Here is a 26,381-nt window from a genome sequence, read left to right as displayed (position 1 = left end):
CTGGTACCCGGGAACCCCCGCTCCCCAAGGCGGCGCTGGGAGAGGGTGAGAGACGACGCCTTGGCGCGTTGGGATAACTTGTCTGTACCATTTGCAAGTGAGAACTTCTCTTCTTGTTTTGTGGTGCTGAGAACTGAATCCAAGGAGTGATGAGTCACACCCCCAGCCCTTTTATTATTATTATTATTAATTATTATTATTATTATTTTGAGGTAAGGTCTAACTTTGCCCAGGCTGGGCTCAAACTTCCCATCCTCTTGCCTCAGCCTCCTGAGTAGATAAGATTACAGGCATGTGACCCCTCATCCTTCACTATCTGGCTTTAAGAATTAGGTGGAGTACTGGGCTGGGGCTATTTAGTGAGTTCAAGGCCAGTATGAACTACACAGGATGACCTATTCTCAAACAGCAACAACAACAAAACAACAATTAAAAAAACCTTCGTAAAACCAACCCCCATCCCTCCAAAGAATTAGATGGCTTGTGTGAATTAGGTCCAGGGAAGGCCATGAGTTGTGCTTGGTTAATGTGTCTCACGTGTGTGTTCCTTGTGAGTAGTGGGTCTCACCCACTCTGTCTGCTGCATGCTATTTGTTGGAGAAACCAAATCTTCGGTCTCGGCGGCAAGATGTGGCCGGTTTGCCTGCCTGTGTGACTGGCGGCGGTGACCTCTGTTTCCGCAAGCAGGTGGCCCTTTGGCTGCAAGACTGAATCTGATGTGCTTGGGCCTTTGGGGACATCGTCTGTGCAAGTTCAGGCCTCCCTGATCTCCACTTAAGAACCTTTGTCTAAAGATTTTAACATCTGCCCGTGGGCACTGCTGGGAGGTGATCATTATAGGTTGGAAAATGGAGATTTTGCAATTGGATCAGTCTTGTCAGGCATGTGGGCTATGGAGTTTCCTGGGGCTGGTCCCAAGCCCTCATTTACAGTCAAAGAGCCTGAGCTCTACATGCCCTGCTTCCCCTGATTCTGGCTCCTGGGTACTCCTTCCTCCCTTAGACCAGACCCAGAAATCTGTGGCCCCAGCCCTCCTCCCTGGTTTCTGAGGCTCACCTGAAGCCCACATCCCGGAAGCAGAAATTGTTCCCTGCTTCACGCTCCCACCTCTCTGTGTTTTGGGGTGGTGATTATCCTGGGTATTAACTGGCTGTGTCCCCCGCTTTTGAGCAGGGCCTGGGTCTGGCCCACTTCTGGGAACCCAGTATTAGCACAACACATTTCGCATTAATACCTTCACTCATTTCTTCTTTTGTTTTCTTTTTTTTTGAGATAGTGTCTCACCATATAGTTTAGGCTGGCCTTGAACTCATTATGTAGCCCAGGCTGGCCTTGAACTGGCAGTGATCCTCCTGCCTCAGCCTCCAGAGTGCTGGAATTACAGGCGTGCACTATCACACCCAGCTTCCTTCACTCATTTCCTAAAAGCCCGTTTACTTGGTGTCTGCTCTGGCCTAGGCCTGTACAAGAGTGAACCACATAGCTAGGGGTCCCTGCTTTCCACAAGCTGACGCCCAGGGCTGGCCTTCAGGCTGAGGCTGAGAGCCTAATTGATGTTTCAGGAGCAGCAGCGACTATGCCGGGAACGGGAACGCGTGGAGAGTCTTCACCAGAGGCTCACAGAGGCCCAAGGACAGCTGGACTTGCAGCCAGAGGACCAGCATGAGCAGCTTCTGCAGCAGGTGCAGGAGGTGAGAGCCCTCAGCATCTGCCCAGGGGTCTGCTTTCAGGCCTCTCCTCCCTCAGGCCCAGGAGTGCAGGCCGCAGCCCTCTTCCCTTAGACCTAGGAGTTCTAGCTTCAGGTGACTGCTTCCCGGGGCCCCAGGGGGTCCAGGCCTCCAGCCTTTTGGTGTCCCTGTCCCCAGCTAAGGGAACAGCTGGAGGTGGCCCAGCGTGCCTATGAGGACCTGGAATTCCAGCAATTGGAGCGGGAGAGCCGGCAAGAGGAGGAGGATCAGGAGAGCCCTGGGGCTCAAGCACCAGACCCCAGGGTCCAGGAGCTTCAGGCCAGTGTGGCTCAGCACAAGGTGAGTCTCAGCAATTAGCCCTGCCTCTGTCCTCTGCTCTTTGACACTGTGCCAGACATGGTTTTAATCACTTTGTGAGTATGCATTCATTAAATAGCAAACCTATGGGGTGAGTCCTGTTCTTTTGTTCCTCTATGAAAATGAGGGAATAGCCGGGGGCGTGGTGGTTGCACGCCTTTAATCCCAGCACTCTGGGAGGCTGAGACAGGAGGATCGCTGTGAGTTGAGACCAGCCTCGGCTACATAGTGAGTTCCAGGTCAGTCTCAACTACATAGTGAGACCCTGTCTCAAAAAACCAAAAAAAAAAGAAAGAAAATGAGGGAACAGTTGGGCATGGTGGCACACTCCTGCAATCCCAGGCTGAGACAGGAGGGTTCCAAGTTTGAGACTAGCCCAGGTGACTTAGTGAGACCCTGTCTCAAATAAAAGCGGGGAGGTCCTGGCGATGTCACCCGGGAAAGGCTCTTGATTCAGTCCCCAGAATTGCAATAAACGAATGGTTCGGGTGCTATGGGGTGCTCACACAGTCTTTCCCAAGGTCACTTAGTTCACAAAGGGTAGAGCTGAAATGTAGGTGCTGCTCGTTTATGACCTGTTTAATGACTCTTCGGCCCAGACCTATGACCTGCCTTTTTTTTGTACAGTTCTGTACATCTTGTTTCTAGAGCTTCAGTGTCTTTTTTTTGTACAATATACCATACACCTTGGTGTGCAGTGCTGTTGTTTTTGCTGATTGTACAGTACAATACGGTGTTATAGTTTTATGTTCTGTTGTACATTACAGCACTGCATGTAAGAGTTATGCAAATAAAAGCAAGTCAACAAGTTGGAATTTCCTTTGACCATTCTTTTTTCTGAATATTGTATGACCTAGTAGCAGGAACAGAACTCAGTCCTTAAACAAAAAATGTCTGATAAACCTCTTCAGGTTTCGCTGCCTCACTCATGCCTCTCGTGCCTCTCAAGCCTTTATCCAAAACAGATGTACCCACTGGTCCTTTATTTGTGCCTCCCTCTCAAGGCCCTGACAAGGCCTGTGTGAAAAAGGGCCATGATTCACCATACCCTTTGGGATTGGAAAGCTTTGGTGAGGACTAGACTTCCTTCACTTTTCCTTTTGTATCTTTTTCCTGTCCCTCTCTTTTCCCTTTCTTTTTATTTCTTTTTTCTTTCTTTCTTTTTTTTTTGAGGCAGGGTCTCACTATGTAGTTGAGACTGATCTGGAACTCACTATGTAGCCAGGCTGGTCTTGAACTCACAGCGATCCTCCTGCCTCAGCCTCCCGAGTGCTAGGATTACAGGCGTGCGCCACCACGCCCAGCTACACTTTCCCTTTGTCTCAGATAGTTTCTGTCTGTCTATTTCTATTTTGTTTTCACCTTGTCTCCTTTCTCTGCAGTTTGTCCACATCTCTGTGTTAGATCTGTCCTGGCTGCTGCACTCTGGGCCTGCTCTGTTTTGTCTCACTGGTGGTCCCTTTCTTTCTGTTCTTGATGACCTCTGGGTCTCTGTCCCCCTCAGCCTCTGCCTGTACATCAGATTCTCCGTCCCCTCCACCCACCCTAGATCTTGTTTAGATCTCCCAAAGAGAAGAGGACACTGGGGAGATTAAGTCAGGGTCCTTGGCCGTGGATACTCAGATCTTCCGGTTTCAGTGAGAGGCTGGGGCCCGGGGCAGCTAAGTAACCAGGCAGGGGTGCTCTGCAGCGCCAGATCCAGGTCTTGGAGGAGCAGCTGAAGTCTCTGGGGGAGCAGATGGCAGCCGAGAGCTGGGAGCTAAGCCGGAAGAAGGAGGAGGCCCTCCAGGCCCTGACACAGGTGAGTCTGCCCCGGGAGACCTGTCCTTAGGGACCTGTCTGAGTCCTCGCTTCCGCTGGCCTCCTGTCATCTTCCCACACCTGAGATGTTTCCCAGCAACAGGCAAGCTATGGAGACAGCCTGTTCTGACTCTGAGATGTGGTAGCCATGATGTCGTCCCCTAGGAACGGAGCCGGCTGCTGGAGCTTAGTCGCTGCCTTCAGGGAGCATTTGGTGGGGATTTCTCTGAGTCCAAGCAAGCACACACTAAGGTATGGGGATTTTGAGCACCTATCAGACACTCCTCCCTCAGACCTGGGGGTCCAGGCCCAGCCTCCTACCTCAGACCCGGGGATCCAGGCCCCCAGCTCCTCCTCCTGAAGACCCCTGATATCTTTTATCCTTAGTACGCAGGAGTTCAGGCCCCAGCTGTTCCTTCTCAGGGAAGCAGCAGTTTTGCACACAGCCCTCGCCTTGGGAGACTGGACATTAAAGATCACAGTCTGATATTCTGACCCCCATGTAACCAGACCTTTGTTTTTTCCGTCTGAAAAATGGAGGCTGGGTCAGAACTTGTGGAAATGAGTGGTTTCTCTGTAGTCCTTTGTTTCTCCTTAACCTTTGTCCCCTCTCCCCAGCTGCTGTTCACCCAGAAGACAGACCGCCAGCTGGTGGTGTTGCGGGACCCCTCCGTCCACCCTGCCGCCGCCTCTGCCTCTTCCTGCCTCCTTTCTGTCCACAGCTCCCTGCAGGTGCCTGACTGCTGCCTCTGAGTGCCCATGTATGGGGTGGGAGGGCCGAGGACAGAGCCATTTACTGGGGCTTTGCCTGGGGGTGGGGGAGACCAGGAAGGCTCACCAGGGCTTATTCCATGACTCAAGTTTAAGTTTTTTCCTTTCTTCTGCCAAACACCCCACTACTCTCTGGCAAGGTGGGAACACGTGTGCTCAGGAGTACATTTTATTTATTTATTTAGTTTTGGTACCAGGGATCAAACTCAGGACCTTGCCCTTGCAAGGCAGGCGTGGTGCCACTGAGCTAAATTGTCAACAGGAGTGCGTTTAAAGAGTGACCAAACAGAGTCTATTGGTAACGTCTCCTGTCCTCACATATATGGGTCCCTTGGCCACCTCCAGAAGCAGTGCCACTACTTGTATTTGATCCTCCCAAAATGCCCTAAAATGAGGACCCCTTGGGCTGTGGGAATAGCTCAGTGGTACAGTGCTGGCCTAACATGGGCAAGACCCTAGGTTTAGTCTGTAGCAATGCAACAGAAACAAAGCCAAGCAAGCAACCCACCTCCCAAATCTGGAGCCCATTTTTTTAATGGTTTAAATCCTCATTGAACATTGAACATCAAACTCATTTTTTCCCCCTGTGGCCCTGGGATTCAAATCCAATGCCTAGAATGTGAGATAATTGGTCTACTACTGAGTTAGACCCCAATCTCAGATGCTGCACAGTATTTTTTTAATGAAAGAAAGTAGAAAATACCAGGGTGCCGTGTATGAAGAAGTAAGGGTGACTATCACATAAAAAAGTCTGTTTCTCTTGCAGAGGCCTGTAGTGAGTGAGCATTTACACATTGGTAGCTCTCATTATACCATATGAGACTTTTTTCCCCACCAAAAGTGTATTTTAGGGAATGGGGAAGGGGGCATTGTCAGAACCTCTGCCGTGGGTCCTGGCCTCCTGTGAGCCACTACAGCACAAGGCAAATTCAAGAATAGACAGAAATGAGACTCAGAGTGTAGGAGCTGAGCCTTGGGTCCTGGTCAGTCCTGCTGATGGCAGCAAAGACAAAGGCCCCTAACCACGTCCACTATTTATTGAATACAATCATGGGAAGGAATAGGGAGCAGGGTGTGCTTTGAAGGCATCTAGTAAATAGTACTGAACTCCTGGCATGATGGTGCCAGGCAGGGCTGTCAGGAAGTCGGCACTGCTTATCTTGCTAGGATAGAAGAAACCAGTACTGGGACTGGGTGCAATTAGCAAGCAACTCATCGGGTCAGTGAGAAGCCATAATTCAGGGGAAAGGGTTTTAACTGGGTCACGCTGACCTCAGCTTCATGGAACTCAGCAGGGCCCTGCCACTCCACAGACCAGGACTTAGGCCTCGGTGACAGCCGTTAGCAAAGGAGTGTGACACTGGCCCAACTCTGCTACCTCACATGCCCATTTGAGTCACTTTGGTGTGACTCCTGATATAAAACAGTAGAGCCAAATTAAGGAAGGCAAGAAGCATGTGCCACTCACAGCTCATTAGTATTGGGAAGGGATGTCTGTTACAGAGTGTATATTAGCTGTTGGTTGACTTATTTATTATTTGGTAGTAGAGGTTGAACCCAGGGCCTTTACACTGAGCCATATCTCCAGCCCTTTTAAAATTTTTTATTTTTGAGACAGTCTTGCTAAGTTGCCGAGGTTTGGCTTGAAACTAGGATCCTCCTGTCTCAGCCTCACAGGATGCTGGAATTACAGGTGTATGCCACCATGGCTGGCCTGTTTTTGATTGATTGATTGATTGATATTATTGATCCAGGAGTGCTCTACCACCGAGCTACATCCCCACTTTTTTATATTTTTTGAGACAGGGTCTCATTGAGTTGTTCAGGCTAGTGTGAAACTTGTGGCCCTCCTGCTTCAGCCTCCTGAGTAGCTGAGATTACAGGCCTGTGCTACCACACCTGGCTAAAAGAGCAATTCCTGATGCTACCTTTGTCTCTCGGATGGTTCTTCACTTCCTGTAATGTGCACATAGGTTGATCCTATTCAGTCTGTGGGTTCGCTTAGTGCAGTGTCTACAGCATTGGCTGGAGGTGACGTTGGCAGGAGGAAGCAAAGACTGATGGGAAGCACTGGTGCTTTGGTTTCTATGCAGTGGAGCTATCACTTCCGCAGTCCTAGGGGTTTTTAGGTGCTTACAGGAGCTTTCAGAGTGCCAAGGCAGTTGTCCCCTGGGATCTACTGGGGACTGGCTCCGGGAACCTTTCACACACCGGTATTCAAGGAGCTCAAGTCCCTTCCGTGAATGACATGGTGTGGTGTTTGTGTGTCAACCAGTGTAGATTCTCCTGTATGTGTTAAATCGTCTTTAGATGACTTCTTGGACCCAACAGCAGGAATGCTGTGTAAACAGTTGTCCTGCTGCACCGCACAGGGACTCCTGACAAGAGGAAAGTCTGTATGTGTGTTCAGCACAAATGCAGTTTTCTTGAATATTTTTGGGCTGTAGTGCGTTGAATCCGTGAATGTGGCACCCGTGGTTACAAAGGGCCACAATAAACAGGCACATAATAAGCTCTTGATCAATCTTGGCTTTTTTTTTTTTTCATTTAAAATTTTTATTGGTGCATTTTATTTTATTCGGTACGGGGGATCAAACACAGGACCGTGCACTTGCCAGGATGGAGACATGGTGCTGCTGAGCTAAAGCCCTGGCTCCTATTGGTACATTTTAGATGCACATAATGATAACGTTCTTTGTAGGGAATTTGTACTTGTACAGGACATATCCTGCTTCTCCTTTTTTTCCCCATCCCCCTCTCCTCTCTTTAACCCTTTCCTTCTTATTTAAAAAAGCTTTGTTTCCATTTTTTCCTTCTATTCTCTTTTGCTCCTTGTCCCTTCTTTTCTTTCCTCTTCCCCCCTCCCTTGTTCCTCTTCTCATTTGAACATTTTCTTTTCCTTTACCATTATCTATTTTACATTTTCGTCCTTATTTACATTTTTGGTTTCTCACACCAGAGAAACAGTTCAATATTTAAACATGTGTATCCAATTTATTTCACTGAAGAGTAAGATCTCAAGATACATCCATTTAGCAAAAATATCTCAAGCTCATCCTTTTTTTTTTTTTCCTTTTGATGTCAGGGATCAAACTCAGCACCTTGCACTTGCAAGACAGGTAGCAGTACCACTGAGCTAAATCCCCAGCCCAAGCTTATCCTTTATGGCAGAGTAATACTCCAATATATTAAAAAACCCACACATCTTCTTTATCCACTCATCAGTTGATGGGCATTTGGGCTGTTTCTAAGATTTAGCTTTTTTTTTTTTTTTTTTTTTTTTTTTTCAAACAGGGTCTCCCTATGTAGTTGAGACTGACCTGGAACTCACTATGTAGCCCAGGCTGGTCTCGAACTCACAGCGATCGATCCTCCTGCCTCAGCCTGCCAAGTGCTGGGATTACAGGTGTGCACTACCACGCCCAGCTTGTTACAACTGGTCCTTTTATCCTCTATTACTCATGAAGAAATGTTGCTATTTTGTCTTTGAAACATGATTTCAGGGGCAGGGATGTGGCACAGAGGTAGGACATATATGTAGCATGTGCAGCACTTGGCTTTGATTTCCCAGCACCATGAGTGGAAAAATATATTTTATTTTTTATTTATTACTCTCCTTTTCTTTTTCTTATTTTTACATTTCATTTATTTATTTGTTTAATTTTTGTGGTATTAGGACTTGAACCCAGGAGCTTATGAATAATAGTTGCTCTACCAGTGAGCTACACCTCCAGCCCTTTTCTTATCTTTTACTTTAAGCCAGGGTTTTGCTAAATTGCTTGGGCTGGTCTTGAAATTGTGATCCTCTTGAGTAGCTGGGATTATAGACATAAGCTACCAGGCTTGACTTATATTTTCTTTAAAGTTTGTGTCTTTTAAAAAGTACTCTTAAATTGACGTTCACTTTATTATTCTCTCTCCATACATAACATGCCCTCCACCCAATGTATTTTTGTTTTCTGAACTGTGTATTTGTCCCTAAATAGTTGTAAAGTTGTAGCCTAAAGTGAAGACCATTCTTTTATATAACCACAGTTCAATGATCAAATTCAAGAAACTCACATTGAAGCAATCCCTATGTAGTTCAGCCTGGCCTTGAACTCACTGTGTAGTCCAGGCTGGCCTTGGACTTACGGCGATCCTCCTGCCTCGGCCTCCCAGATTCTGGGATTACAGGTGTGCACCACCATGCCCAGCATTATTCCTATTTTACAGATTGTCCCACTAGTAATTTTTCCAACATAAACTTTTCTTCTGGTCCAGGAACACAGGTTGCAGTCAGTTATCATGTTCAATGATTTTTTAAAAGCTAGTGTTCCCCCTAGTTGGAAATTCCAGGGGTATATGAGGATGTTGCTATTGGTCCCTTTCCACCTGGCTCACCTCCCGGAGGCAGGTGGGTCATCAGTTTCCTCTTGTCTTCCTGGATGTCCTGCGTGGGTGCAGTTGCTCTTGCCCAGCTGTGTACTGTACATGGTTGTCTTGGAGATCATGTCCTGCCTGTGTGGAAAGAGCTGTCTCCGCCTGCACATGCTGTGGAGTTTTCTGCTGTGAGGTGGGGCCGTGGTGCATTTGCCATGCCCTGCTCTGAGGGGCTCGAGGTGACCTCTAGGCCTTGGTTGGCACTGGGGCACTTCAGGGAAGAGCCTTGTTCTTTCACACGTCAGGGGTTGTCCATCAAAAGAATCAGTTATTAGGAGTAGAATTTGGGCTTCGATGGTTTATGCATTTGTCCTTTTTTTGTTTTTGTGTTTTCTGAAGATTGAATGCAGGTGTTTTGCACTGAGCTACATCCTCAGTCCTCTTTTACACTTTTTAAAAATTTTGAGATAGAGTCTCACTAAGTCACTAAATATCTAGGCTAGGCTAAATATCTTCCTGCCTCAGCCTCTCAGATTACTGGGATTACAGTCATGCACCACCATGCCAGGATGCAGCTGTCATTTCAGTTTTAAAAAAAAGTCCTGGCCTGGGGGTATGGTGCAGTGCTAGCAGTGTGGGTCCTGGGCTCATTCCTCACACTGCAAGAAAGGAAGGAAGGAAGTTAGGATGGAAGAAAGAAGGAAAAAAGGAGGGACAGCAGAGCCCATTCGGCTTCCTCCAGTGAAATACCCCCTCATTGTCTGAGAACATTTAGATCAAACAAACAAACAAAAGAACAGTTTTATTGAGATATATTTAATGTATACTACAATCCATTGATTTAAAGTGCCATCTATCCATCTATTTAATCTATTATCTATCTGTTTATATCCATCTGGTGCTGGGAATGGAACCTAGGATCGAACACCAAACACTCAGCCATTGAGTTGCACCCCTACCCAGTGCATTTTAGTATGTTTAGAGTTGTAGAAACCAGCATCGCAATCAATTCTAGAATATTTTTCTTAGTCCCAAAGTACTTCTGCACCCCTTAGCCATCACCCCTCCATGCCCCCACCTTGGCTGCGGGCAGGCACTATTCTACTTCCTGTCTATTAATAGAATCTGCCTACCCTGGCCACTTAGCATAAATGTGTAGTAGGCTATGTAGTCGCAGCTGGCTTCTTTCACACAGCACCACGTGACAGTCGGGTTTTGGGCCTGTGCCACTTGGGTGGTGGTTGTACTTGGCAGCCTCTGACTCTCCAGGGAGCGGGATCATCCCCGAGGGCTCCGATCTCGATCTCGTGTGTTTTCAGGGCTCCATTGGGCTCCAGAGGACCGGAAGCCTGTCCCGGAAACGGGGAGAGAGGGCGAGCCAGAGGGGATCGGCACGGCCTGTGTCTCTCCACTGTACCGGTGAGGATGCCTCCCCTTCCCCACCTACCCTCCGGCCCTATCTCCACCCACCTGCTGTGGAGGATGGGGAACTCGGCTTAGGGGTCCGACCCGGGGTGGGTGGGGGTGGGGAGGAGGGCTGGGGGGCTTGGCTGAAGTGTCCCCGCCTCCTCACCTTGTCCCCTCTCCCCAGGAGCCCTTGAGGCCTCGGCGCTGGCGTCCGCAGCGGGGGCCTCTGGAAGACACCCCCTCTATCAGCTGCTGAACTGTGGCCCTAGCAATGGGTGAGATGTCGGGGAGAAGGCGCCGGGAGGAAGAGGCCCGGCCACGGTAACACGCCCACCTTTGTTCTCTCTGCCCAGCTGCCGGGTCCTCCACCCCGACATCGCCCGCATGGAACAGCTCCTGCAGCAGGCTGTGGCGGAGAGGGAGCGGCTGCGCCAGGCCAGGGTGAGACCCCAGCCCTTCCACCCTAGGGAGGGAACACCCTGACCGCCCTCCTCCCCCAGACTCGGGGTCCAGACCCCAATCTTCATCCCATGTCATTAATTCCTTCACCCTAAATCCACAGGAGGGGCGGGAAAGGACCACGGAAGTTTCCGCAGGACCAGCTGCTCCTGCTATCATGGTCAGTCCCGCCTCTGCCCTCTCTGCCTTCTCTCCCTGTGCATTTGCTCCTTTCTTAGGGCTCACTCTTTCCTCCAATGCTAGAAAAAAGCATCAGGGGCTTGGGAAGGGAAGGGGAACTTAAGGGTCGGATTTCTGTTCCCACTTCAGTTCAGTCATCTGATGAACAGCATGTCCTTGGGTAACTTTCTGTCCTTCATTGTTCTTAGTTTTTTTGGGTTTTTTTAATATTGAGCACCCACTGTGTTCTAGGCCCTGGGTTACGGCCTTGACCCTAATAAAGAGCCCTGCCCTCCCGGAAGCTGATGTTTAGTGGGGACCATAGACAGAAACAACATGAATAAGTAAAATGAACAGCGTAACAAATGCTGTTAGAGTGGGGAGCCAGATAAAGTGGGAAAGGCAGCGGAGCCTTCTGGGTTGTTAGGGGTGAGCTTGACCTCATTAAAAATGAAGCACTGCTACATGGGAGCGGTTTCCCCTGCTTTGTGGCACCATGATTTATTAAACAGGTCCCCTCCGTGCACTGTAGCCTCACCCAGGCCTGCGTGTCTTCGGTGCAAGTGAGCACGCGCCAGAGGAGGGGCTGGAAGCCGAGTGCCTGGGCTCTGAGCTGACTTCCTACCGCTGCTGGGGCGCCAGGGGTTTGAACCCCGAGTCTCAGTGCGGGGGTGGGTAGGTGGGGGGTGGAGGCTGGCAGAGCCGTAGGGATTCCGGGGAGGTGATACAGCCAGGGAGGGATGGAGTTGCGAATCCCACGCCTGTCCCTGGGCACCTAGACTGGGGCTCAGCTCAGCTCTGCCATGTCCTAAGTGGGTGACCTAGTGAGCCGCTGCTCGCCTGATGCCTCCTTTTGCTCATCTGCCAGATGAGGAAAAGCGTGGCCTTGGAGAGATAATAAGGCCCTCGTGGTCCAGTGCCTGACACACAGTGGGGGCTTCTGCGCTTGGTGGCGGTGCCGGGGTTACTGCGTGAATGAACAGGTGCCCTTGTTAGACGCCAGGCTCTCCTGGGTGGTTTGTAAACCCAGCCTTCCCTTCCTGGGCCCCAGGTCCTTCCCCACGGCCTCCTTCCCCTCTTTTGTCTCAGCTAATATATCTGACCTATTTTTCAGCCCTTCTTGCTCTGCTCTCACTTTAGGACTCTAAGCCCCCCTTGTACTCAGAGTGCGGTTGATGGATCCACAGCATCTGTGTTCCTAACCCACCGGAACCTCTCTCCCACGCAGAGCCGCACCTCTACTCCAAGCCCTACTCTGGAGTGACTGACACAGTCTGCATTAAAAAAAAAGAAAAATCCATAGGGGAGCTCAGCATGGTGGTGCACGCCTGTAATCCTAGCACTCTGGGAGGCTGAGGCAGGAGGACCACAAATTTGAGCCCAGCCTGAGTAACTTAGTAAGACCTTGTCTCAGAAAAAAATAATTAAAAAAGCTGAGGATGTAGCTCAGTGTGGCTGAAAGTTCAGTCCTCAGTACCACATCCCATCCGTGCACATTCACAGGGGTTTTGCTTGCCGGAATTGGTTTAAGGTGCGCTGCCCTACGGCTCAGTTTGACCTTGGTGATGTGTTATTCAGAAAGAATAGAAGGCATCGTGCTGGCCGCTGGCTGTGGCTCTAACAAACAGTAGATATTTTCAATGGCTTCCGTCTTCTCCTTTTCCCTTTATGACCACCTGTCATCTCATCAGGTCTCTGCCTCATGAATGCTGGCTGGGTCAGCTTTGGCTGTGTGACTTAGATCTAGAGATGTAACCTTTCTGAGTCTTGGTGTCCACTTCTGTAAAATAGGGACCGATATATAGTACTTACTCCTGGCTCGAGGGAGCAGATCTTATACGTAGAAAGTGCTTAGCACAAGATAATAATTTCTAATTTGATTGTAGTGAAAACAATAATCATACAAACCAAGTTCATGTATGGATCACTTACTATTTGGTCCCAACTTCACAGAGTGGCACAGGGGCCCCAATTTGGGGAGCCTGCCCCCATCCATGGCCCTTTCTCTGATACATACCTGGGGTTTCAGGATGAGTTCTGGAGTCTGGAATATCTGGGGGTGCGCTCTAGCGCTGCCATCTAGAAGAAGTGTGTGACTTCGGGTGGACTTTGGTCTCATCCTCAGTTTACTCATCTGTAAAATGGGGCTCAGCACCACTGTCCTATGGGTCAAGGAGTCGGTGCTCACAAAGCCCCGGAAGCATTTTTCACCCTCTGCCATGGAGGGCGGGAGGGATCCAGGCTGCAGCCCCCACCAGCCCCTACCTCAGGGGCCCTTTCTCCCCCGCAGGCCCCGCCCGCATCCCCACCCTGCCCTGCGGCCCCGCACATCTTGGATCTCCGGCAGCATCTGGAGCGCTGGGGCCACAGCCCCGAAAGCTGCCCGCACGTGCGGGTGTCCGGGGGCTGCTGTCGCGGACCCCTGGTGAAGATGGGCGGCCGCATCAAGACCTGGAGGAAGCGATGGTTCTGCTTTGACCGCCAGGCCCGCCGCCTGGCCTACTACGCGGGTAACCCCATCCTGGGCCCCTGGGGCATCCCAGATGCCTTTCCCGAACCTGGGCTTGGGGGAGTCCTCGACCCCACTTTAACCCTCCCGCAGAATTCAGGAGTTGGGGCCTGTAGCTCCTTTTCCTGCACCCAGGAATTTGGGTCCAGCCCTCTTTCCTGGGGCTCAGGAGTCCAGCTCCCCCGCCCCTTTTCCCTTAAGCCCCCCACAATCAGACCCATAGCCTCCTCCATGATATCCAGGTAGTGCAGTTCTGTCTCCTAGACCCCATTTTCCTGAGATGCTCCCACCCCAACTCTAGTAGCCTGGGACTCCACCTCCCTCTGTAGGGGACTCAGTGGTTCGGAGCCCTCCTTGGCTTCCTCCCCTTGGTCGGGGGCCTGGGACTCCAGCGCCCGGACCCAGCCCCGGTTTGCCCAATCTCGACCTCCACTCGTGTCCCATCCCTGGTACTTCACGGACCTTCAGACAGCGGCACCATGTTCCTCTTGAGCCCAATGACTCGGACCTCAGACAGACAGACAGACCTCTCGGTATTTTTCCCTCATCTTCCTCCTCCAGATAAGGAACAGACCAAGCTCAAAGGTGTCATCTACTTCCAGGCCATCGAGGAAGTCTACTATGACCACTTGCGAAGCGCCTTCAAGGTAAAGCCCTGCCCCGAGCCTCCGTCCTCCTGTCTGCTTCTTTGGCTCATCCTGGGGAAAGCCACCCACACCCAGTACTGCAGGGGCCTCGCTGTCCAGCACAAGAGGCCAACAGCTCCTGGTGCTGCACGGATCCAAATGAAGAGCTCAAACTCTGGCTCTCAATCACTATTAATTTTCTTGGACAAAAACATTTCAAGCAAGAATGTGACAAACTCTGCCCGAAGTGTAGTGCAGTGGTAAAGTGTGTGCTTAGCAAGCATCGGCCCTAGGTTCGATCCTCAGCGCTGGAAGAAAGAGAGGAAAATGAAAAAGTTGTTCAACTCTGATGCCAAGCTGGGAAGAGATGGGATCGTCTAAATGAAACTGTCATTGCTCGGCTTTTGACCAAACGGGAATGAGCCCCGTGGCGTGCAATTTATTTTTCCTTTATAAAAGTGCAGTGCCAAAAATTTAAATCTTGGCAACAGATACAATGTTGAGAGTTCTCTGTAGAGAGGGAGCCAACCATGGATTTTTAAAGTTTAAACTGGATTCTCAGCGGGTTAACATCAGGAAAATGACTTTTCTTCTCCAGCCTTAGTTTTCTTATCTGCAGAACGGGTATATTTCAACCCATTCTCTCAGGGTTAAAAACATAAGGGGTGTAAGAGATTGTGGGTTTAGCAAGGAGGTACTCAGTTAATGGTTTCTAGATACCTTCTCCAGTCACAAACCAGGGGATCTAGATTTTGTGGGGAGGTGGAGCTTTCAAAAATACATTTTTATTAGTGTCTATTAGGTATTTTTGTATATGTGCTGCCAAAGGAGCACTAAATACCTGTATTTTTGTTTGTTTTGGTACAGGGTCTCACTATGTAGTGCAGGCTGGCCTTGAACTTGCCTTAATCCTGCTGCCTCATCCTCCTGAGTGCTGGGATTATAGGCATCCACCACCATGATAGGCCAATGCTTGTTTTTTTTTTCTTTTCGGTACCAGGGATTGAACTTGGGACCTTGCACTCCCAAGGCAGGTGGCAGAACCACTGAACTAAATCCCTGGGCCCCTGTATTTCTAATATAAAATAAGAATGCCTATATTTCTTAGAAAGTAAGGCCGAGGGAAGGGGACACTGATCCTCTTGTTAAATTCCTTTTATTCCCAATTTAATAATACCACTCTATAGCGTTTTCTTGTGTTAATTCAAGTGATCCTCTTAACCCAATGAGAGTAGGAAGACAGATGGGGAAACTGAAATTCAGTATTAATAAGCTGTCCACTGGCACTCAGCTTGTGAATACCAAGACTGGGAGAACTGAGGATTTAAATCGCTGCCTTGCAAGCTTAAGGACCTGAGTTCGATCCCCAGTACCAAAAGCAAAACCAAAACAAATAGCAAGGCGGGGATTCGAACATAGGCTGTGTCTTGTATACCCCTAACTACCCTCTTCTCTGTTTATTCCAGAGCCCCAACCCCCGCCTGACATTCTGTGTCAAAACCTATGAACGCCTTTTCTACATGGTGGCCCCGAGCCCTGAGGCCATGCGCATTTGGATGGACGTCATCGTGACTGCAGCTGATGAGAACCACGCCCTTTGAGCGGGCCCGCCCACCTGGGACGTCTAGAGAGGCCCCGCCCACCCACGCACGCGGCGTTGTTTCTAGGCCCCGCCCACTGCCGGCTATACCTGGGCCCACCCCTTAGCCCTCTTTAGAGAACGCTACAGCCGCTGCGGCTCAGCTGGTCTGAGCCACAGGTTCTGGGCTGCAGGTGCCTTTTTCCAGACGCCCGATCACCAGAAGCACTGCCTGGGGCAAGAGGAAGAGTTCGGGGTTGGAAGAAACTATTTATTGGTCCTCCTGTGTGTGATACCGAATTAAACATGGTGGAAAGCAAGAGTTGTTGCTGTGGTTTCCAGCCCAGGTGTGTGTGTGGGCGGGTGGTTCAGCCCCTAGGCAGGACCTCCGAGCCAAGGGTACCTCTGGGAGCCACGCGTTCCACAGCCGGTTTTCTCTTTAGGAATGAAGACCTTCGAAACTAAGGTCTTGGCTCGAAGACGGGTGTGGGGGTGGGAGACATGTCCTTAGGGTTTTGCTTTTTTTAAATTTTCTGGCCTGACTGGCCTGTTGGCAATTTCTGTGAACTGGGCGCCCTTCCTCCAGGCCTTCGCGCGTCTTTGTCCCTCTGTCCTTTCTTTAACCAGCCAGTTCCTCATTGCTCAGGTCTTAGTTCAGCAAGCCCTTTCCTCTAGGAAGTCCTCCCGGACTCTCCTGCCTGGGCCAGGCACCTCCTTTGGAGCCTTCCCCAGCCTATCCCTGAGCACCCCGGCTTGTCACTGGTGATGGTCTGTGTGCCTTATAGAAGGGGTGCTCCGCGATCCGCGAGGACAGCCAGGGCGCCTCAGGTGACTTCTGAGCCCCCAGCGCCGTAGGGCAAATCTCTCCACGAAAGTGAAAAAGAAAGAAGAGGCGTCCTTGTCACCTCTTTGTTTAAGCCCTTCTCCACACTCCTGCCCATCTCGTTTCAGCCCTTTACCTTGTGTTGGAGTGTTTCCTTCACCAGAAAGCCCTGTCTGATTGTCCTGGCTGAATCAGGTGCCCCCTCTGGGCGGTGACTCTACCCTGAGTGTCTCCCATCTCGTCCTCAACTGCCTTAGGCCATCGCTGCTGCGGATGAGCCTGTCTGTTCCTCTCTACTGGGCCCTGCTGAGGTGTCTGTCTCTCCCTCTGCACTGGGAGTTCCAGGAGGTGGGACTGGGGGTGTCTCTGTCACTACTGAGGACAGAGGGCTTAGATAGGGCAGCTTAGGTATTGAGGGATTGTCTGATGTTTGAACGAGTTAGCAAGGAAGTGATTGGGAAGGCTGGAGACCGCTGTGAATAAGGCAGCTCTTTGGCTGACTTCATCTTTGAAGTCTCGTCTAGACTGTTCCCTCCTGAGGGAAACTTCCTTGGCTCCCAGGATGGGTCAGGTGCCTGCTCTTCTGGCTGTACAGTCCCCTGGTACCCCACCTGAGCACACTAGGCTGTTTCTCTGGAGCCAGCTCTTTCCTTCCCCCTAACAGTTCCCTTGAAGATCCTAGCGCTCTTGAGTCCTGGGAATGCGGACATAGAATCCCCACCTCCTCCGGGACCCTAGTGTGAGTTCGTGCCCCAGCCCCAGCACCAGCCCTCTTACTCTGGGCAATCAGCAGCTTCCCATGCTTGTGAGATCCCTGCCCTTGGGTTGTGATACTGGGAATTGAACCCAGGGCCTCCACACTGAGCTGCATCCCCTGCTCTTTTAAAATGTTTTGAGACAGTCTTGTTAAGACAGTCTTGCCAAACTGCCCAGGCTGGGCTCGAACTCTCCATCCTCCTGCCTTAGCCTCCCAGAGTGCCGAGATTACAAGCATGCGCCGATGCAGCCAGCTTGGAGAGGCTTAGTTTTACCTCTGAATTTGTGTCAGTGGCGTGTGATGGGGGATTGGAGCCCTAGGTCATTAGCGATCCCACCCACTGCCTCCCACCTCCCCAGCACAGATTAAGTCTCCCTTCCCCGTCTTGTCCTTGCCTCATGACCCGCTGTCACCCTCTGCCTCTGACAGGGGCCTGGACACAGGCATGGGGAAATTAGGGTGGGCCTTCGTGACAAGTGGCATCTTTTTTTTTAAATTTTGTTTCATTAAGTTCATTGGTACTTTTTAGGTATACAGTACAGTTACACTCACCATTGGGATCTTGTATTTTTACATGATGTACCTTGGTTCTTATTTTTTCCCCATTCCCCTGCCCTCCCTTCACCCCTTCTACCCTTCCCTATTTACAAAGACTTTGTTTCCGTTTTTCCTCCGTGGCATCTTGAAGTGCAGCTTGGTAGCAGTAGAGGCTGGAAGGAGAATCCGGCAACCAGGTAGTCAGATGGCCTCCTATGTGGGTCTGTGCTGTCCCCGCGAGTGTCCATATGCCCAAGGGAATGTGGCGTTAAACACCATGAGGAGTTAGGAGAGACATCGAGGTTGAAAAAACAAACACTTCATAGTTTAGAATCTTTACACATTCTTGCCTTTTGAACTATGTTCACGTATTTTTATTTTGCAGTGGGTCCCCCAAATTATACAGCTGGTTCTGCCCACCCCTCCCTTGATACCTCCCAGACAGTGTGACCCAGAGGGTGTGGCTGAGGTCAGAGCCTGGCCTGTGCCGGCCTTGACGTGGCCTCGGGCTTGTCTGAGGCCCAAGCTTGACCTCCAACCCTGGGGCCACCTCCCCTGTTGATCTACTTGGGAACCAGATTTGAGAATTTCCCGGTAGTACAGTCTGCAGAGAGGATCTGGAAGAGGCTGGGCAGGCAACAGCCCTAAATGGAGGCCATGCATTCAGAACTCCCACTGGTCTCTGGTCCTGGGCCAGGTGCGGGTCAGCAACCCAGGAGCCGGGCAGGCCTGAGCAAGAGGAGGCTCCCCTCCCTGGGTCCCACTCCCTTGCAAGACGCTAGTTCTTCAGGTCAGGCCAGTTGTGGTCCCTCCCTGAAACTCTCCCACGCTTCTGGGCCCCTGGGACAGGCAGGGCCTCCTGCTCTCAAGCACACAATACTGCAATAGCATTATCACCTCGCCTGGGCTCTCCTTCTGTTCCTCAGGATGTAGGGATTTTCAGACTTAACTATCAAAGGAGGCAGCTGAAGATCAGAGAGGGAGACTGAATTAGACTCGGGATGAAATTTCAGCCTGTCCAATTCCAGACTTTTCCACTGTCCAATTCCACTGACTCACTCCACCATGAAAGACAGCCCCTCCGTTATTAAAAGGACACCCTGGAGCCTCAGAGAGGTGAAGACACTTGTGCAGGGTCACACAGCCAACCAGAAGAGGAGCTGGGATTCCAAGACTGGAAGGCAGGGGCCAGGGCTGGATGACCTCACAAGAAGTCATCACTTTCTCTCTCTGAGCCACAGCAGGATGCCAGGGGACCCCACCTCGGTGACTGAGGTGCCTGTCATTGTTGGGGAGCAGGGTGCCAACAGAATCTGGGGACACTATTTTCCACAGCCACTATTTTTCCTGCCATTGAACAGCGAGCCAGCCAAGTGGACCCGACTTGGGTGCTTCCCTTGCTGTGTGAAATTGATCAAACACCTTCCTCTCTCGGTCTTGGTTTCCTCTTGGGTGAAATAGTTGCTTCTCTCTACCCTGCATTGGGAATCAAGAAGAGGTTGCTCATGTGCACCTTGTTTAGCTTGTAGCTGGGACTCAAGATGTGGGGGCTAATAATAACTAATAATAATCAACTTAACTTGCTGTTAGCAATACTAATAATACCTACAACCAAGCCCCCTATGCAGCATTTCACATATATTTCATGTTAATCCCCACGGCATTCTTAGGAGGTGGGTAGTGGTAGGGGCTCCATTTCATAGATGTGGACACTAAGGTGCGCAGAGCCCAAGGGAGTGTCAAGGTTTCACAGCTGGTAACCAGTGTATCCACACACCTATCTGCCGTTCTCAAGCCACACTGCCTCGGTTTGAACACTGCCTCCATCCCTTCCTAGCCATGTGACCCTGGGCAAGTCATTCAACCTTTCTCTACCTCAATGCCCCCACTTGTAAATCGACTATCCTTAAAAATCTCTCATGGGGTTGTTGTGTGCAAAGGATGGGAAAGAGCCAGCAGGACACGAAGAAGGATGAATAAGAATGCTTTGGTCACTGTTTCTGTCTGTAGAGAAGGATGCTGAACATCAAGGAATGGGAGCCACTTGTCCAAAGTCACACTGCAAGTCAGTAGCGGAGTTGGGATGGACACCCAAGTCTGGCTGGCTCCAAAACTGAGGGTCACTGCAAAATATCATCTTAGGTTGAAGATCAGGCTCCCACCCTAATAAGCAGCAGTAGAGGTCTTTGGAGACAGCCCCAGGTTCCAAGTCACTTCCAAACCTCTCCCAGCCTCAGTTTCCTCATCTGTGAAATGGGCGAAGTCCTCCCTTTGTGGAGCTGTCATACTGGTCAGAGAGGAGGCACAGAGTGGGTGTTCAGTAAATGACCTCAGACACATTTATCTTAAAGGTGAGGATTAAAGGGGCATTGAATGCTTGTGTTTAGAAGAGTTTCTGATACAGAGTAAATATTGGATACTCAGACATTGTTACTGTTACTTTTGTTGTCGTTGTTATCACTGTCAGGATGTGGTTTCCAGCTATCCCAAATGCTCTTAGAAACCTCCCACTGCCTCTTCCCTCCTTTTTTATTTTATTTTTGGTGGTATAATATTGGGGATTGAACTCAGGATTGAACTCGGGGTTTTCACATTGAGCTGCATTCCCAGCCCTATTTATTTTGGACTTTGAGACCAGCTCTTGCTAACTCACCAAGTTGCCAAGGCTGGGCTCAAACTTGTGAACCTCCTGCCTCAGCCTCCCAGAGTGCTAGGATTATAGGTTTCTGCCTCCCTATCTGGCTTTCTGTCTCTCTTCTGATCCCTCAGGTATTCCTGCTGGGCTTCTTCCTCAAATATTTTGGATCCTTTTGCCACTATGCTAGGCCAAGTAATATCTCTTGCCTTGCCAAGTCGGCTTTGTTCCTGCGATGAGGGAGAACATACACCATGGAGGATGCATGAGGTGTTCCAGTAAGAGGGCATTAAAAAGGATTTAAGATTTGGACGGAAGTGTGGTCACTTTGGAGGCAACTGAAGGAATTTAGGCTTCACTCTAGATTGGATCACACAGTAGGGGTTATGCTAATGGTTGGATGTTTTTAAAAATCTTATTTATGAAGCAAGAGAAAGCAAGATTCAAGTCATAATTTATACTAATATATTAATATAAACAGTCACTTAGATTAGCTAAAATATGGGGATATTTAGTCATTTTGTGGTTTGCCCGATGATCTTGTCTCTGTGCTCAGACACGGTCACGGAGTGATTCTGATTCTTGTCTTGATCGTTCACAGTAATTGTGACCTTGGCCTACATTGGTGTTCTGTGAGGTTATGGACAGGAGAACCCCACAGCCCTTCTGTGAGGGCCAAGCCAACTTCAGACTCTCAGGGGAAGCTGGCTCCCTTATTGGGCTCCTCACTCCCTCTGGCCTCCTTTTCCTTCTTTTACACAGAGGCCATGGTTGCCCCTTTCCCTTTGTGTGCGTGAGTCGGGGTAGGTACTCAGGATTGAAGGCAGGGCCTTGCACATGTTAGGCAAGCATCTGCCACTAAGCTACCTACCCAGCGCTTTTATTTTATTTGAGACAGAATCTTAAATTGCCCTGCCTGGCCTCAAACTTCTGATCCTCCTGCTTCAGCCTGCAGAGTAGCTGCTAAGGTCACAGGCATGCACTACCATGCCTGGCTTTCTTTGTGTTTATTGAACATCAGAATGCAGTGAAGGGCATATTGGTGCAGCTCTGTGACTCTGCACCGATGTGTGCACACGAGTAACTACCTCCTTACACAGAGAACGGGGCTCCTCTATGCTCCTTCAGGGGCAAGGGCCCTACCGAGGCAGCCCTGGTCTGATTTCTCTCTACAGGTTGGTTTCCCCAGCCGATGTGGAGCCTCTCAGACATTCTCCGCCTTTCTCAGAATTAATCCAAATCTCCTCTCAGAGCTGCCTGACTCTTCCACCTCAGTTCCTACCCTTCTGTGAGTAGAAAAACAATACCTATAGGGTTCAGTTGGTTTCAGGCAGCCCTCTGAGCTCCGGACACTGCGCTCCTCCCTGTGAAGGGCCAGTGCTACGTCCCATCACTCCCTCTTCCTATGAGCCGCTTATAGAGTGCTTTTCCCACCTGCTCCATTTGACTTCTCAGAACTTCGTGGCTGAGGTCACGTTTCGGGTCTTCCTCAGGAAAACCAGGCCCGCTGCTAGACTCCATCCCTCCCTACACATCTTTGTTGCCCGGGTCTCCATAATAAAGAAGCGGGCACGATTAGTTCACCTGTGTCTCCCACATCAGACTGGGGCAGCTCGTTTGAAGAGGAGAGGCATCCGTTCTCCTACTCTCCCACATCTCCCAGATCAAAGCGAGTGTCCTTGCTCGTTGGATAGTGAATGCTGATGCTGAATAGCTCCTGCCTCTCCTGGAGCTCCATTTCTCCCCGTTCCCAAACACGGACTTTCTCTCAGAGAATGTGAGGGAACCTCAACTTCTGCCCTTTCCCTCCGTGGCAGCTGCTTAGGACTGCAGCCGCTCTCCCTGTGGGTGAGGCACCTAGGGGCGTGCCCACGCACCCCACAACGGACGCTGACTTGGCCCGGTTGGGCAAGGCCAGGGTTGCCCCAGGGTAGGTTACTCATCCAGGACTCAGGTAAGAGGGCCCCGGTTGGGAGGCGGCACACCCAGGGGGGACGCCGAGGGAGCAGGACGGAGCCATGGTCTCCGCCAGGAAAGCAGGTGTCTGGGTGGCGATCTGGACCACAGGCTGGCTCCTACTGTTGTCGCTGCTACTTCGTGAAGGTGGGTCTGCCACTGAAAAGTCTTGGAGGTAGAGTAGGGGCTCTGAGGGAGGAGGACCCCCCCCCTACTAGGGGAGGCTCAGCACCAGCAACAGGCCTGCGGGGAAAGGTCTCCATCCTGGGTACAGGCAGGCTGTGGCAAGAGTTTCCCTGCCCTGGGCAGAGGGGCCATGAGGGTCCTCTCCTCTTGAACAGAAAGGTGTTGTGGGAAGGGTCCTCCGCCCAGCTCAGAGGGCACAGTGGAAGGGATCCTCAGTACCGCTGGCTGTGGGAAAATTTCTCCAACCCTGAGCAGAGACCGTGGGAACCTATCGCTCCTACCCTGGCACGAGGGGCATCACGTCAGGGATCCTCTTCCTGGGGCCTGTGGAGCTGTGGGAAGGACGCTCCCGCTGTAGGCACAGGTGGCGTGCAGAACAAGGGTCGAGTTACCCCGTGGCCCAGATGTGTGGGAAGGTTTCCTCCGCTGCTGCCCCGGGAAAGGCTGCGCAGTAGGATCGTCTCATGCAGGGGACAGAGGGATGAGGGCGTGGGAAGGGCTCTCTCCCCTCTGTGGGAGGACGTACAGCTCAGTTCTGTTCCACCCCACACCCTCAGGAGCGCAGGCCCTGGAGTGCTACAGCTGTGTGCAGAAAGCGGACGACGGGTGCTCTGCACGGAAGATGAAGACGGTGAAGTGCGCGCCGGGTGTGGACGTCTGCACGGAGACCGTGGGGGCGGTGGAGACCAGTGAGTGCGACCCTGGGGTCCTTGCGCACCCTCTTCGGGCTCCTTCAGCCGGGCCACACCCCTTTAACTCGGCCTGTCCCTCCTATTCATCCTGACCAGGACTCTCCAGCACAGCCTGGCCCCTCCTTCTAGGGGATGACAGGGATGGGGGCGGCTGAGAGTTGTGAGGCCCTGGGACCATGCGGGTCTGGGACGAGGCCACCTTTTCCATTTGGGTCCTGCAAACCGCCCCGCCGCCCCAACCCTGCTATCCTGAAGCGAATCTTCGTAGAGAATATTCTAAGACGGATCTCTGGGTGCCCAAGGCTCAGCCCTTCTGATGCCCTCTGCGGAGGCCCCCGATGGCCAGTCCGTCCTCTACAATCCCACCCCCACAGAATCGGCTAAGGGACCCCTTCTCCCAGGTCACTCCTCTCGGGCCCTGCGCCTTTCTCTTCATTCTCTCGCTAGTCCTCCTGCTGCTTTCTGCAGCTCTGACCCCTAGGCAGTGCGTGGTCCTCGCCCCACTGCTGGCCTCCCCTTCGAATCTGGTGGCCGTCTGTTCCTTGGGGCTCTGGTCTCCAGGACCCCGCCCCGCCCTCCGCCGTCCTCTCCTCTGCCATCTAGGGAGGCCCCTGCCGGTCGCCCCCAGACTGCCCACCCCCGGGGGTCCTGGCGTTCGAGGCCCCGCCCCTGACCCGCCCCCTCCCTCTCCGCAGTTCACGGGCAGTTCTCGGTGGCAGTGAGAGGCTGCGGCTCGGGACTCCCCGGCAAGAACGACCGCGGACTGGACCTCCACGGGCTCCTGGCCTTCATCCAGCTGCAGCAGTGCGCTCAGGACCGCTGCAACGCCAAGCTCAACCTCACCTCGCGAGGGCTCAACCCCGCAGGTCCGTGGGTCGGGGGCGGTGGGGCGGCTACCAGGAGCTGAAAACAGCGGGTGGGGCTTCATTGCACAGTCCCGGGAGGCGGGGCTGGGGGCGGGACTAGGAGTAGGGGCGTCGTCAAGACGGCGATGGCCACGCCCATACCAGCGAACCCTTTTCTGACTCGAGGCTCCCCTGCAGGCAACGAGACCGCGAACAAGCCCAACGGCGCCGAGTGCTACAGCTGCGTGGGGCTGAGCCACGAGAAGTGTCAGGGTACTGTGCCGCCCGTCGTGAGCTGCTACAACGCCAGTGACCGAGTCTACAAGGGCTGCTTTGACGGCAACGTCACCTTGACCGCAGGTGAGCGAGCCCCAGCGCTCTGGGTGGTGGCGTGGGGTTGTTGAGTCCTCCACCTCTGACGCATTCTGGGAACTGTGATTGGAGCATCACGGGAAATGCAGTCCCATAACCATAACTTGGTGATAGGGATGCTGTTATCCTACAAAAAAGTGGGGGGCGTGCGTTTTCATAGAGGGAGATGGCAAATGCAGAACGGGAGAACATGCAGTGGGAAATGTGTTTGAGCTTCTAACCTTCTGCTCACGTAGTGTGGGAAATATGGTTCTGAACCTTTGAAGCTCAGGGTTGCTCCCCTGACCCAGAGTATTAGGCAGATGAGGTCAGCTTCCTGGCCCCTACTTCAGAAGGGGGTGGGGGGGATAAGCTATTCCGCCCATCCCATGCGTGGGGTTCTATGGGAGCTGTAGTTCTGGCTCGAAGACTAAATTTTGATAGAGATGGGTTGGGTGTGGGATGGTGAGGGGGACCCAGGGGAAGCTCATTCTGTTCTTTGGTCCTAGGAGAGGTGTGTATTGTAGTCTAACCCTTTGTTTCAAGGTAGACTTGTAGTTCAAGGTACACATTATTCCTCTGAAAGCACTGTGAAAATGTGGCCCCCGGTGTGCCACACACAGTGGGACCCCATTTGGCAGGGTGGGATCAGATCTGAGATTGTTTTCATCATTGGGTGTCGAGCCCTTCTGTCCTATTTTTGGGTCCTCTGATCATGCCCTGCTCCAGATGTCCCTGTGCCTCATTCTGGCTGTGCCCACCTCCTCTATCCAGCCGCTGACCTCTCTGTTTCTCCCTCCTGCAGCTAATGTGACTGTGTCCTTGCCTGTCCGGGGCTGTGTCCAGGATGAGTTGTGTACCCGAGATGGGGTGACGGGCCCCGGGTTCACACTCAGTGGCTCCTGCTGCCAGGGATCCCGCTGTAACTCAGACCTCCACAACAAGACCTACTTCTCCCCACGAATCCCACACCTTGTCCTCCTGCCCCCTCCAACCACTCCAGCTCATACCACCCCAGCTCCAACTACCTCTGTCATTGCTTCTACCCCAGCCCCAACTACCCTCACCTCTACCACCAAACCCACCCCAACCCCAACCAGCCAGACTCTCCCCCATGAAGTCCAACCCAGTGCCTCCCAGAAAGATGAGTCAAGGTTGGTTGGAGGTGCGGCCGGCCACCAGGACCGAAGTAATGTGGGGCAGTACCCTTCAAAAGGTTGGCCCACGACACCCTCAAGTAAGGGCTCTGCAGCTCCTGGGGCTGCGCTGGCAGCTCTTCTGCTGGCTGTGGCTGGGGGCACCCTCCTATGAGCTTTTCCACCTGAAAACTTCCTTCTCACCCTACTTCCCTGGCCCTGGGTACCAACTCTTCCCATTACTTCTGCTTCCCATAACTGGACTGGGCTGGCCCAGCCCCTCTTCTTCTGATGTCCCCAGTATTCCCCAGCTTCTGCTGCACTGGTTTGCGGCTTTGGGAAATAAAAGTTACTGTTGTATATATACTGCTGGGGTGTTCTAGCTTCTTGAGATAGCAGTTGCACCCCTCTCATGGTGCCCAGGACAGAGTGGGAGAAGTCCACTGCCCCAGGGAGGGTGGAAGAAAAGAAGCTTCCTGTTCACTTCCCCAAGGCCAGGCAGGAATGTGGGAGGTGGGACAGCAATGGCCGCTGTGTCTCTGTGGGAACCTTCATGTCTTCTGTCTTGTTACTAGACTGTGAGCTCCTCCAGGGCAGGGACTGTGTCTTTCGCCTCTGTGTGGCCAGTTTCTGGCACAGAAAGACTTCAATAAAGATTTAATTGCTTTGTATGGTACTTTAAGGAGTCATTTCCACCTCATTTGTTTCTCGTACTATACTCTCTTGAAGCTGAGCTAGGGCTGGCA

General features: G+C 51.7%; 2 protein-coding genes across 2 annotated transcripts in view; both read left to right on the top strand.

The window, feature by feature from the left end:
* Phldb3 (pleckstrin homology like domain family B member 3) overlaps nucleotides 1-16,032 on the top strand; it is a gene marked incomplete at its 5' end in the record, with an annotated part of 17,414 nt that extends 1,382 nt beyond the window's left edge. The window contains 12 exons of the mRNA XM_010623371.1: nucleotides 1,551-1,691; nucleotides 1,866-2,027; nucleotides 3,736-3,846; nucleotides 4,011-4,097; nucleotides 4,464-4,577; nucleotides 10,298-10,397; nucleotides 10,570-10,660; nucleotides 10,739-10,826; nucleotides 10,948-11,004; nucleotides 13,294-13,513; nucleotides 14,074-14,159; nucleotides 15,605-16,032. Of these exons, the coding sequence (XP_010621673.1) occupies nucleotides 1,551-1,691; nucleotides 1,866-2,027; nucleotides 3,736-3,846; nucleotides 4,011-4,097; nucleotides 4,464-4,577; nucleotides 10,298-10,397; nucleotides 10,570-10,660; nucleotides 10,739-10,826; nucleotides 10,948-11,004; nucleotides 13,294-13,513; nucleotides 14,074-14,159; nucleotides 15,605-15,739 (1,392 nt within the window). The remainder of the gene's footprint in view (nucleotides 1-1,550; nucleotides 1,692-1,865; nucleotides 2,028-3,735; nucleotides 3,847-4,010; nucleotides 4,098-4,463; nucleotides 4,578-10,297; nucleotides 10,398-10,569; nucleotides 10,661-10,738; nucleotides 10,827-10,947; nucleotides 11,005-13,293; nucleotides 13,514-14,073; nucleotides 14,160-15,604) is intronic.
* Nucleotides 16,033-22,448: 6,416 nt separating this feature from the next.
* Lypd3 (LY6/PLAUR domain containing 3) lies at nucleotides 22,449-26,268 on the top strand. The gene is made up of 5 exons (XM_010623276.3): nucleotides 22,449-22,572; nucleotides 23,169-23,300; nucleotides 23,999-24,169; nucleotides 24,347-24,508; nucleotides 25,305-26,268. Exons 1-5 carry the CDS (start codon nucleotides 22,488-22,490, stop codon nucleotides 25,808-25,810), a joined length of 1,056 nt encoding a protein of 351 aa, XP_010621578.1. The 5' UTR covers nucleotides 22,449-22,487; the 3' UTR covers nucleotides 25,811-26,268.
* Nucleotides 26,269-26,381: the final 113 nt, after the last annotated feature.

This window comes from Fukomys damarensis, unplaced genomic scaffold (assembly GCF_012274545.1).
Source record: "Fukomys damarensis isolate Sample0158 unplaced genomic scaffold, DMR_v1.0_HiC HiC_scaffold_19, whole genome shotgun sequence".
Lineage (NCBI taxonomy): Eukaryota > Metazoa > Chordata > Mammalia > Rodentia > Bathyergidae > Fukomys > Fukomys damarensis.
Note: the sequence above shows the minus strand (reverse complement) of the source record. Positions and strands in the feature narration are given on the sequence as shown.

Coding starts and splice junctions, on each gene's coding strand:
- Lypd3 (XM_010623276.3), top strand. CDS start 22,488: ATGGTCTCCGCCAGGAAAGCAGGTGTCTGGGTGGCGATCTGGACCACA. Junction 22,573..23,168: donor GTCGCTGCTACTTCGTGAAG/GTGGGTCTGCCA, acceptor CCACACCCTCAG/GAGCGCAGGCCCTGGAGTGC. Junction 23,301..23,998: donor CGTGGGGGCGGTGGAGACCA/GTGAGTGCGACC, acceptor CCCTCTCCGCAG/TTCACGGGCAGTTCTCGGTG.